At 37.1% G+C, this 13,585-nt stretch overlaps 1 protein-coding gene across 4 annotated transcripts in view; it reads left to right on the top strand.

Annotated features, from left to right (window-relative positions):
* Positions 1 to 13,180, top strand: part of NFAT (NFAT nuclear factor) — an 87,287-nt gene extending 74,107 nt beyond the window's left edge. For 3 of the 4 annotated variants that reach the window (XM_053745838.2, XM_053745812.2, XM_053745830.2), the window contains 5 exons: positions 2,016 to 2,149; positions 3,140 to 3,286; positions 7,011 to 7,130; positions 7,535 to 8,645; positions 9,006 to 13,180. In XM_053745838.2, coding sequence (XP_053601813.1) covers positions 2,016 to 2,149; positions 3,140 to 3,286; positions 7,011 to 7,130; positions 7,535 to 8,645; positions 9,006 to 9,010 — 1,517 coding nt within the window. In that variant the 3' untranslated portion in view covers positions 9,011 to 13,180. The remainder of the gene's footprint in view (positions 1 to 2,015; positions 2,150 to 3,139; positions 3,287 to 7,010; positions 7,131 to 7,534; positions 8,646 to 9,005) is intronic. The other variant, XM_053745821.2, reaches the window with a different exon arrangement.
* Positions 13,181 to 13,585: the final 405 nt, after the last annotated feature.

Raw genomic sequence — 13,585 nt, 5'->3', positions numbered from 1 at the left:
TATTTCAATTATTTTTATTTTAAATGTTGTCACCAATTATTATTTGAATTTAGAATTAGTTTTGTCTATAACGTGTTTGTGTGCTTTTTGAGTAACTGCCACTTGTGATTGTGTAACATAATTTATTATGGTATCAAAAGGGATCATTATAGATGGGTTACTAATATCGTAACAAATGTATAAAATTTTATTTACTATACGATCACAGAACGTGCAAATAATAGCCAGATGTATCTTATATTATTCTTCTTTCAAAATATTTTACTGACACTGGCACTAAAAGTTTTTTTATTTTTTTTTTGTCTATGATCGTATACCACAGAAATCTGCACACGGCCGCTTAAAAATGTTGCTTTCGAACTAATAGCATGAACATTTTGCTTTCTCATCGCACTAAGGTTATATTATATATTGAGAAATTGGAAGAAATGACTGATGCGTTGGCGTCCTTTCTTTTTTCCCTTCTGTTCAAGCTAGGTCTGTCTAGAGTGTAGGTCGAGCCGCCGCCAGCCGCCGCCCGCTGACCGCGACAGCACGGTACTGACACACACACACACATCGCAAATACACGTGCACATTTACACGTAACATTTTAAACATACATGAAAAAAAAAGTAATGATTTATGCATTTTTAAGCTTTTTTGAGAAAGATTTATCACACTTTATCTCATAATTATTATAATAAAAAAAAATTTTAAGACTTTTTAATAATCAAAGCGTGATAATATTATATGCATTTTAGTTTTTTTTTTATATATATATGGTAAATTATAGTCAACAATATATTAATTATGTAAATGCGTAAGTACCATTCAAATTGGTTTTCCTTTCAGATGATTAACAGAGCGAACAAGGTGTTAAATTATTTGTAGGTACAACCCATCAATTTTTTAATAATTAATTTTAGGCTTACGAGAGAACATTCATTCCAAAAAAGTATATAATGAGTTGAGTATAATTAACAAATACAATCTTATCAGAATTATAAATTATATCATCATATATTTAACAGTACAGCAGCAAAGCAATTTTAATATAGCTCCCAAAAAAATCAAACAGTCACATCACCACACCACAAACAACTACGCACTGGACATCACTAACTTCATACAACGAGCACATTTTGACATTGTCACATATTTAAAAATCCCTTACACCCACACAAACCGAACTCGAATCCAAAAAAAGTCAGCGCATTCGATTTCCAGATGAAATGGTGCGCTGGCGACTTCAGTGGCCACGACACTCAAAACATAACGAAACATTTGAACACCGAACATGTCAACACGTGTAGGAAAATGGAAGATTTCGTTGGGCGAATTTTCAGCATACTCTATAGACTGTCCATAGCTCACTGTTCAGTTACACGTGTAGGTACAGACTCCACAGCACCCTTCCCACACCACTAGGTAGCACGTGCCCGAGCCCAAACCTTCAACCGCTGCGTCTGACCCGACCTACCACTTGACATTATAATTTTTTTATTATTGTGACAAGGATCAAAATGTATGGGTTGTAGATTTCCATCAATTCCTATAATGTGTTAAATGTGTTGATAAAAATTCACAAAATAATCCGTATCATTAACTAGGGATGGCTGCATCGAACTTAACTGCGAGCGTTCAAAACCGTAGTTCCAAATAATCGGATTGTGATACACCGGTCCTTTGAAACATGATTAAGAAGAATGGTTAGCGTCACGGTTATAACTACAGAATTAGTCAGAAATTCTTTTTCTTCTAGTCTGTAGTTGTGTCCCACCGGTGGGCAAAAGCCTGGGAGGTAAAGACCAACAACATCAGCCCAAGTCATCCTCCGTCAGTAATCAACTGAATAAGCTTGAATCAGTCAGAAAATGCCATCCAAGTAACAAAAAACATCGAATCTTTTAGATTCTGACAAGTAGGTAATTTTTTGGAAAACGTCATGTGGTTTATTCTCGTCGGGTCTGCCGCGGCCGCGGGCACGCTCGTGCGGTGTCGGCGTGAGAATGACCAGTGTTTGCGTTGCGCAGGCGAGGAGGCGCGGCCGGTGCTGCTGTGGGGCGGCGCCGGCGCAGCCATGATGCCGCCCCCCGCGCTGCCCGCGCGCCGCCCCTCCGTCATCCTGCCCGACCCGCACTCGCCGCTTGGAGGACTTAAGAGCGAGGTGAGATCTTAAAACTGGCTTTGTTATGTTTGAGTGAAGATACAATTACCTATTAGTCAATTATAACTAACACACAGGTTTTCAAACTCCTAGTGGCGAAGTCATTTGCGTGGGCCTCTCTTAATTATCTTTATCAATTTCTTTTAATTAATAGCGATATTATACAACTTTAGATAATTTATTTTATTAGAAAGCGTTCAGTTTTCTATTGAACACAGTTGCGACTATTTAAAAAAAAAAAAAACTGTGGCCACTTAAATCCTTGTTGTAAATTGTGAATAAATTTATCAATTTAAATCCTTTATCTAGACTTTATCATAATCTCCTGTGGTACGTTATTAGTTTTTGCTATTGACTAAAATAAATTGATAAAAATGTGTCTGTGGCAGTAGTGAGCAGATAACGCCCTCTTACGAAGATAAAAAGAGATAGTGTTAACACACTAACGCCACCTAGTGACTTTAGATTGCACAGACTACAAGGAGAAAATAAATATAGATTATCTATAATAATACTTTAAGGTAAACCTACGGATGTTACTACAATTGGTTCATTATTTTAGTCCTAGATGGCGCCAGCTATTCTTAAGTTCACATATTATAAGCTAATTGTGCCTGTAATTCCCTCTCTTCGTCTCAGTTTGTATATCAATATAGTACAACAAAGGTAATTCCCGAGTTTCTATTTCGCCATCTAAATCCTGCTGGTCACGAAGCTAACAGATAGTGTTAGAAAAATAGTTGAATAGGTTAAATTTCATTTTCATAATCGAGCGGTATGTTGTGTAATTAATAGGTAATGATCAAAGCTAGAGATCCAAGATTCTGTTTATAATGTTTATTTCTACCACGTCTTGTGTTTACTATATTACCTACTATTTAAAAAATATTTTGTCTTCTCTCAATAAAATAATTCCAGTCAACCGTCGATAGGTCATGTTATATAATATTCTATTTATATACTTTCACGACACAACACAACTCTTCATAGGTGGCGGACGAGAGCAGCCAGCACTCACTGCTGGAGGGGGAGGGGTCGTGCGGCGCGGAGGGGCCGGAGCCCGCGGGGCTGCGGGGGGAGGAGCTCAAGGTCGTCGACCTCCGCCTCAAGTCTGAGACCATCACCAGGGAGGGCCAGGTCAGACACACTCCACGACCTGAACTGCACGATATATATGTTACTTGCTTGTTATATCTAATGGTTTATCGTTTATACTCACTGCATGACTGTTACTGTTAGTGCAGTGAGTGACTTTGTAATAAATTGTATGAATACCATTCTCTCACCCTTCACACGATCATCCTATATCACTTTATTGATTTATTTATTGTTTATAATAATATAGACAGGCGGGTTTTATAGTCAGTCATCATCATATCGAGTGTGTTATTGCTAACGCTGGTGTCGGATTTTGATGACATGACTTTTACGACTACTTACCGCCATCTAGTGTTTTGACAAGACACATTGTTCACTTATATCCACTTGTAGAGTTTATTGGCTTAGACTTTATGTGTGGTCGATACAGCTTGTCAGCCATTCTCCCTGTCTGACGTTAACCGATCTGTTACATTTGTCTTAGACATATCCGAACGCACGCTCCATCTTCTTCATTTCTTCTTCCGTACTCCTCTACATATTTTTCCACTTATCGAAAATCGTCATCATTAGCCATTTGATCATGAGCCATCATCGTTTGGGCGGAGAACGTCAGAAATACGAAATGTCAGTTCAGCGATTTGTCAAAAACCCATAATGCCAGGTGTTGCATAATGACAGATTGGCATAAAGACAGATTGGCAAAATGACAGAGTCGCGTAATGACAGATTCACAGATTGACAGGTCAATCTCGAATTGAATAATAAAATGATAATAAGGATTGTAAATAAGAATAATAGTGATAATAATAAAATTATTTAATTGTCTGTATAAATCAATATAAATTAAACAAGCTAATATTATTATTAACACAATTCTTTATCAGGATAAATCAACATACTTACATTTTCAAAAACTGAGATTAACAGTAAAACGGTGAATGATGGTGTATTTTTTAAAAATACATACATACAAACAAATACAAATATTGCTTACTATAATGCGAAAGTAACTTTGTCTTCAAATCAAAATCATTTTACTCATCTGTCATATTGCAGACCTGTCATTTTGCTAATCCGTCTTTTTACTATTCTGACCATTTGTGACAAATTACTAATACCTGACAATTTGCAAATCTGTCATGTTTGCATTCTGACGTTCTCAGCCCAAGCCATTTAAAACGTCCTTACTACTGGGGCACTGACCTTTAGGGCCTGATCCACCACGCGGCCTAATTGCGGATTGGTGGTTAATCCATAAGTAATGCACAATAATTCATGTACTCCAGCACTATTACATAAATAACTTCAGTTATTTCATCTACCGGATCTTCCGTAATGCCTTCTACCTGGGCTGCTATTTATGTATCCGGAACTGGCCAATAATTCTAGAATATTTAAAAAGTAATTACAACATTTGAAAATAGAACTCTTCGGCTAGAGAATAAATATTTTTCATGTCCCTGTCATTTGTTTTTTTCAATTGGCGCCAATTTTGAAAATAGCTTGTCTTCATTGCCATGGATTTAACTCGTGAACATTTTCGCGCGATGATTTATTATGATTTTCGGCGTGGATTAACTCAAAAACAGTGCATCGAACAACTGATTTTAACTTTTGGAGATGAAGCACCATCGAAAACCACTGTGTATTATTGGTTTAAGGAATTTCAACGTGGACGGTCTATGCTCACGGATGAAATTAAGGAGGGTCGTCCTAAATCGGTAGTGGTACAACAAAATATTGATGCTGTGCGACAATTAGTAATGCAAGATCGTCATGTTACATACCGCGAGATAGAGGCGTCTCTGGGCATTAGTATGACGAGTATACACGCGATATTACACGAACATTTAATTGTTAAAAAAATTTGTTCGCGTTGGATTCCGCACAACTTGAGCGTAGATCAAAAACAGGCTCGTGTCGACTGGTGTAAGAAAATGATAAAAAAATACAACCGTGGCACGTCAAAAGCTGTTTATAATATCTACACAGGTGACGAAACCTGGATCTATGCTTATGACCCTGAAACTAAACAGCAGTCAACGGTGTGGGTCTTTCAAGATGAACCGAATCCAACAAAAGTTGTTCGTGCGAGAAGCACTTTAAAGCAAATGGTCGCTTGTTTTTTGGTATCAACGGACATGTAGCTACAGTGCCACTAGAGAATAGTAGGACGGTTAATTCTGAATGGTACACCACCATTTGTTTGCCAGAAGTCTTTGAAAAAATACGAAAGAACAACCCACAACGCAGAATCATACTTCATCACGACAATGCTAGCTGCCACAAGTCGGCTGAAACAAATAATTTTTTGGAGGGTCAAAAGATTGAATTGACGGGTCATCCGCCGTACAGCCCCGACCTGGCACCCAATGATTTTTATTTATTTCCAAACATCAAAAATAAATTACGTGGTCAACGTTTTTCGAGCCGCGAAGAGGCCGTTGATGCGTTCAAAACACACGTTTTGGACATACCTCAATCAGAATGGAAAAAGTGCTTTGAAAATTGGTTTCATCGTATGCAGAAGTGCATAGATCATCGCGGAGAATACTTCGAGAAACAATAAAACCATATGTAATAATATATGTTTGTTTAATTTTGTTATTCCGGATACATAAATAGCAGCCCTCGTACCAATCAAGAGACAGGTTTATTCCTAGTTTGATGGTGGAAGGTTGAACGGTGCACCCGCTTAATAAACATATATTAAGCTTATGAACGTAGTGTGTACATAATGTCCTTTTTGTTGTGAATAAATTTTTTTGAGTTTTTGAGTTTTGAATGCCAATGGGCCAGCAGGCCATTAAAATAGGCTGATGTGGCTGATGATGATACATAGTATTAATATTCCGTTCTGTTATATATGAAAAGGTCCAATTTATTAATAAACCAGTTTATTAAATGCAAATGCACATATACGATTATTTTGGCGCTAACACCACACAAAACCATAAACAAGGGATGTGTTAGTGATGTGACATCTGACACATTCCTAATCGGTACTCGAATCATTGAATGGTCAACTGTTTTTATTGAGATAAAGTAACTACCATTAATCATACGACGTGATAACGCCCAGTATCTACCTAATTTGTTAACAAAAAGTTCGGGTCTCATCTTTAAGTGGGGGTAATCTCCAGTTAAATGTCCAAAAAGTCCAAAAGAAAGACTTTTTGGTAAGATATTAGGAAAATACTGAGCATAAACCCATCAGTCCAAGGGGTACATAAGGGGCGCATATTTAGCAGCGATTTAATAATTTTATTATAATAACTAAATTGCATTAACGAGACATGGCATGCTTATTATAATTGTATGTAGCCTAATACTTGTCTTGTATCAGTGAAGTTTTCTTTATCATATCAAGAAAGTAGCGCATGAAATTTGTTGTACGCATGCGCAAGACTCTTTAATTTAGCATGTCAATCTACAATGAGATTTCACTCATACGTTATAAAGTTCAATTTAGCATGAAATAATAAAGGTGTTTCAATTTTCGATGTTCTAGTATTGCCCATTAAAATTGCTTGTATACTTTTTAATGCACAAAGAAAACATCAAAGAAAGCAATATATAATAAAAAATAGTACAAAGGCGAACTTATCCCAGAAACGGATATCTTCCAGTCAACCATGAATTTGAAAGGAAACAAATTAAAGCTAAAAGTAAACTAGCGCAAGCGAACATGTAATGTGAAGACAAATAAAAGAAGATTACAAGAAGAAAATCATTAAGTTCCATTAATTACTCCCTAAAGCAGGTAGGCTTCGTCGGCAGTTACGACTCCATCAAGCTATCGCCGTCCACCCCCGCGCAGAGCGAGCCCCCCTCGCCCCTCGCCTCCTTCACGCAGCAGCTCAGGGCCATACACAATCAGGTAGTTTTATATCGTTCTTCAACTATTTTTCTTTATTCCACGACTCCGCTATGAAATGATATATCATTTCATAGCGGAGTCGCAATGGTGTATGCCGTGCCATATACAGAAGAGGAACGTAGGAAACCGCGGCCTTTGGGCTCCGACGCTTCATGGATGTGGAAGGAACCTGGACAACGCTTGAGAGAGAGATATTCTTTTATATCAAAATTATGAGAATATTCTCATGGGTTTTGCCAAAAATGTAAATTTGTCTTCACGATGCCCGCCTTGAAGTAGACATACATATTTCATCGCCAAATCTTTTAAAATGGCGTTAATTTCAAATGTAAGTAATTTTTGACACTGATTTCGCAATTAAAATCTCTGTAGAATAGAATTAGAATTATTTCAATGTCCACCAGGTGCAGACGGACAAGATGGTGGAGTCTGTGACGGCGGCCATCTTCAACTCGGACGAGAACGCCGGACAAATATACACTCCCATCCTAGACCCAATGAGACAGCTCATCTCGTCCAAAACCAACATGAACCCACTCGAAACTGACATGAAGGTTCTCAATCCTGAGCTAATGATGACAGACAGAAACATGCAGACTACTGTACTCCAGTCCACGACTGAACAGAGAATGATAGTCTACAACCAAATGCCGCCGAATAGGTCGGACGAGACCTTCAATCCATTCGGAGCTATCACCAAAATGGAGATGGGCACCACGCAGATAGAGCAGAGACTGGCGCAGCAGAGCGCGCACATGGAGGCTCTGGTGGAAGACGCTATGAAAGCCACGGCGGCCATGTTGCCGGCGGACGCGGCCAAACTCGACGAGCTGGTCAACTCCAGGGTAGAAGACCACCTGTCAGGCTCGGCCACGTCCCCGTCCACAGCTTCCCACGCTTCCGACGTCCTACTCAGCCCAAACGCAGCGGTGGTCAGAAACCCAACTGCCGAGTTACTCCCTTCGATGTCTTCATCGGCGATCTCTCCCGACGTGATATTAAACCCTCAAGTGTCGCCCAGTTTGCTCTGCGACAACAACCAGCGCATCGTCATGCCCAACGCTGGCACGCAGGACGAGCTCATGATGCTTCCCGAGCAAGTTCAACTCACGTCAGTCAAAACTCCGCCTGCCGCAGTCAAGTCCATGATTTTAAACGCGGCAGCGGAGATACTGACCTCGGACACGACCATGAACGCGTTAGTGACGTCGGCTATAAACACAGCTAATATATTGACGACCGAGAGCGCCAGCGGCGGCGGGGGGATGCAGCCGGGGGGCGCGGACGCGCAGCCGCCGGAGGAGCCGGCGGGGATGGCGGGGATGGCGGCGGAGACGCCGCTGGTGGCGATGTCGCAGGCGGTGTCGCAGGCGGTGACGCAGGCGGTGTCGCAGGCGGTGTCGCAGGCGGTGTCCCAGGCCGTGACGCAGGAGATGACGGCCCCCGTCCAAGGCCTCACAGACATGAGCGACCAGGACCTACTCTCGTATATTAACCCCAGCACTTTCGACCAGGGTGAGTATATGGATTACTACATGCCCAAGGACAGATGGACGTACAAGTAGTGCGTACGATTGCGGCAATGGCGCTTTGACACCGTGTTGTGAGTGACACGAAATGGATGTAACCCTTTCGCTGTTTAGTACTAACGTGATCTGTCACGTTAATAGCAAATTTAACTGCGCAAGTGATTATTGGAGGAGTGTTAAATTATAGTGTACTTTTGTACGTCCATGTTCCTATATATCTTAATAGATAAATTTACATATCTCATTTGTTAATCATTCTTATAAAACTGCCGTGAAACGAAAGCAAAAAGTTCGCTAGTGATGAGTAGAGTTTCGAAAAAAATTAACAAATGGTTTCTTTCCACAGTGTAAATCGCCGCGTCCGGACTTCGCCTCGGAGACTTGAACACTCTAGTGATGTGTCGAGGGCTCAAAACAAAATGCAGTTTTTATGTGAATTTTTAATGGATGTTGTTATAACGTAGATTGTAGGTTATCTAGTGTAATCGCCGATGAACGATATTGACGTCGCGATGGTTATTTTTATGATTCTCATACCTATTAATTTTATTGTATGACGGTGTGTTTTGAGCGTCAATTATTTTCATCATGTGAGTCAGTATTACAGGGCAAATAAATTTATACACGTGTAGACGGCGGAGTCGCTCGGAGAATGTGCGCCTTAAGTGTGACTTGCAAAAAAACTTTTTTATATATATATATATATACTTGGATGAGAAAATGGATATTTTCATTCGAAAACTGCGTGAGTGGCTCCCGAGGTCGACACGTTAAAACAAGACGATGTATGTGTTTTATAAACTCTTAACGAGCGCATGTGTTGAATTGCATTCGAATTTTCGTGTAAATAATGTTAGGATCGTGTTTATGTTAGACGTAATGTGGCGCGAGGGCTAAGGCGTGGTTCACAGCGGACGTGTTTAGCTTCCATTGTTGCGTCGTTGTCAATATATAATATATTTTAAAAAATAAGCTAAGTATATAACACAGAAATGTCTGCTGTATAAAGAGATCTTTGGGAGAAGAACTTTTTAGATCTTTAAAATATAAAAACGAAATTATATCGTTGTCTCGCTCGTGTACAATGTGAACCATACCTAATTAGTGATATCTCTACAGATGCTAATTACTGTTCATAAAATAGTTGTTTACTGTGCTCGTCAATTATATTACAAATATACACACAAACATAAATAGTTACAAAATACAAGATAAAAAAAAACGGTTATTTTTTTTAATCACGAAAAAAATAACATGTCCTTTTCTGTCAATTTTTAATAATCGATTACGAAATTTTGCTCATACACTAAAGACACTGCCACATGTAGGTACTTATTTACACAGTAATATTTAACTAATATATGATTAGGCTTGTGTTTTGAAACTGTTTAGATTGTCAAAAATCTCGATTATAGTTCTGAAAGCCGCCAAGGTAGTTCCGGTCGCCGCGCCTAAATGTTAAATACATAAATCGATGGTTAGCTCAACTTGCGGTGTTAAAATACATTAAGTATGATATATGATCATAATTTGTTAAATTCCCCAAAAAAATGGACCAAATTGTGTATAGATAAATATTTATTTCTTGAAAATCAATCATTTCTTAGATCACACTCTATTTTGATCTTATGGTTGAATGTCAAAGATATAGACGCACATATTTTTTTGTTACTTTGTGCAAAGTTTTAAATAAATAACTCGATTTATATGTGGATAATTTTTATTCATATTTTATATTTGTTAAAATTAATTTTGTTTTTTTTTTTTTGTTATTGATTCACTTGTCGATTGGACAATAATCGTGGCATCGATTAAGAATATATCACATGACAAAGCCGTAAGCTCAGCACTTGTTTTGAAAAATCGATTAAAAATATATTTATTTACGGTCAAAAGCGTAAAGTGTTTTAGCACATAGCCACGCCTGCAAGAATTAAGCGACCATCGCTCGTTTTATTATATGATTGTGATAAATAAGGAAATGTTATTCACATAGGAGCTAATTTTATATATAAGGAAAACTGTACTGATGTGATGTTAGCAAATATATATAAAACTATGTTAAACATATATAAAGAGTTCATTTTTTATAGAGTGTTAATGCTACATATTTAAATGTGCCATTTATGATGTAATCTTAGTTAAGGAGTAATGTAAATCATATCGTATGAAAAATTGGTGTGATTTTGGCGACAAAACGTCACTGTCGCAAAATGCCGCAAATTGGAATTTGATTTAGCACAATGTTTTTGTCGTGACATGAATTTTATGACTCAATCAATAATAAATGATATTGTAAATAACTGTATGCCAAATTGAGCCTACAAAAATTATTGGACAGCGTTTGACAAACATTGGCGTAATTTGCGAATTTGACGTGATGCGCCAAAACTTTATTGGTGTTAGACCTCACATGTAGACAGAGAAAACTACAGACATCGTCATATCTTCCTTTTCGCTCAAACAAGAAATAAGCGGAATATACACGAGCGGAACAGAGCTCTAATATCTTTCGATGTCGCGTGCCATGATGAGACGAAAAAAATGCTTATTAAATATTTCTATCTCATGTGGCTATGCTGATTGTCTATGGTTTTCTTGGTCTATGACCTCAAAGTTTGGCCGACATGCAACCGAAGGAACACGGCTGTGCCTTGCACACGCAGACCACGAGTAGTACATAATTTTTATATTCTATATACATTTACATTACAGTATTCGCACTGGGACCACATGAACAATATACTTATACAAAATTTCAAACTCATAGAATAGTATTTTGAAAACGACTACTTTTATTGACGGTTCAATTTTACGAAGCACGTGCTAATATTATATGTATATAAATATATTTATAAATATATTACACTTAGATTTATCTCAAAAATAGTCTCAAAAAGAATCTTGAAAATTCTTACATTGATAATGCTAACACATAATATTAGTACCATTCTATAACACGGGCCAAATAGTCTTGGATGGAAAAGACAATTTTAGAATGAGAAAACGTACTTATAAAAATAACATTTTACACTATTGTTATAATTGGATTTTTACTTCAAACTTTGTTTTGTTTATTATAAATGAGATGAATTTACTTTGACTCAGAGTGAAATTACATCCTGTAATTATTGTTGAAGATTTTTTTTTTTTGTTAGTTTATAACATAATTATTATTGTTATAATTTAGAAAACATATGTTGTATCAGTAATCTGAAAAACGCTAAAATACTTCTATTTGAGAACAGAGATTAATTTTATATGAAAAATTTGGATATATAATTGTTTTCAAAATATAAAAGTTGTAATTTAATTTATACATATCTCTGAATTGTTTTCTACTCGAGTTGTATAAATTCCTTGTACTATTTCGGCTATGTATGTATATCGACATAACATTCTCTGTCTTCCACGTTTGTTTTATTTTGAATCTATATCTTTTGTGCTTCCTTTAATTTATTGAATTTAAATTATAATTCCGTTATCTAGCCAGACTGAGTTGTGTGGACAGTTGTACTAAAAAATATTGTAAAAGAAATTCACATAGGACAGCACAAACAAATTATTTTAGTAATATATTATACGACTATTTTTATGACGGTCATATTGAGTGCAAATTTGAATGAAAATATATAAATGTATTTTTCTCAAGAAGCGGTGGTGGTGTAATGGTTGAGACGCCCGCCTGTGGATTGAAAGGTCCTAGGTTCGAATCCTACTCGTGCCACATGAGTTTGTATACCAATCTGACTCATGTATAGTAGTTTTCACCGACCACCATTTGCTTCCGGTGAAGGAAAACATCGTGAGGAAACCTGCACACTGGTTGATGCATTAACTTATTTATGAAATGGAGAAGGCAAACCACTCCATTAATAATGCCAAGAAAGTTGTTATGTGTGTTTTATTCCACGTAATGACCACGAACCACAGCCATGAGGAACATGACTATAAAGAAGATTTTTTTCTCAATAATTCAAGTGAAAAAAAAACACTTTTTCTTTATTTTTTGTAACAATGTAATATAGACAAACAAAACAATGTAGTCTTGTCTTAGAGCAGAAAATAATTGTGGGCGCTGTGTTCTCTTGGCTGGCAACACTGGTGTTTATCAATTTCGACCATTGTATGTAGCATTGTCGATTGTTTTGACGACCTCGGTGGCGCTGTGGTAAAGTTCTTGCCACTGAACCGAGAGGTCCCGGGTTCGATCCCCGGACGGGTCATGATGGAAAACGATCTTTTTCTGATTGGTCCGGGTCTTGGATGTTTATCTATATATATATTTGTTATAAAATATAGTATCGTTGAGTTAGTATCCCATAACACAAGTCTCGAACTTACTTTGGGGCTGGCTCAATAGGTTTGTCCTCATTTATTTATTGTAATGTAAAAAATATATAGATCGTTAATCCGGTTTCTATTCTTAAGCCTACAAAAATACCTATAAACTGTATAGCAATTTTAACCTACAATTTCTTCTACTCCTTTCTAATATTTATATATTTTTAGAAACGATATTTTAAAAAAACATATTTCATTTGCGCTGTCCTGTGTGTCCCCGTGGTTTGTAGCACCTGTACGACGTTGTGTGCATGTAGGCGTGCTATATACGTACGTTTGTACAGTAATAGATCTCTAGTCGGTCTAAACCTTTCATTCAATCCAACTTGCCGAAAGGTTATGAGAGCATGTATATGTTAATTGTTTTGATGTAATTGATTAAATGTTATTTAAAAAAAAAGTGTCATTTTCATTTTAAACACTCGAAAAATTTTTAACAACAGTATTAGATTGATTATTCTTAAATTTTTATTTAAAAAAAAAAAAAAATAATTTGCGTATATTTTAAATATTTTTTTTTTACCGACGGAAGTTTTGTACTTCATATAAAAATTTATAAGATTCTATGTGATAGGGTCGTCA

This window comes from Plodia interpunctella, chromosome 1 (genome assembly GCF_027563975.2).
Source record: "Plodia interpunctella isolate USDA-ARS_2022_Savannah chromosome 1, ilPloInte3.2, whole genome shotgun sequence".
NCBI lineage: Eukaryota > Metazoa > Arthropoda > Insecta > Lepidoptera > Pyralidae > Plodia > Plodia interpunctella.
This window is presented reverse-complemented; position numbering and strand designations above follow the sequence as displayed.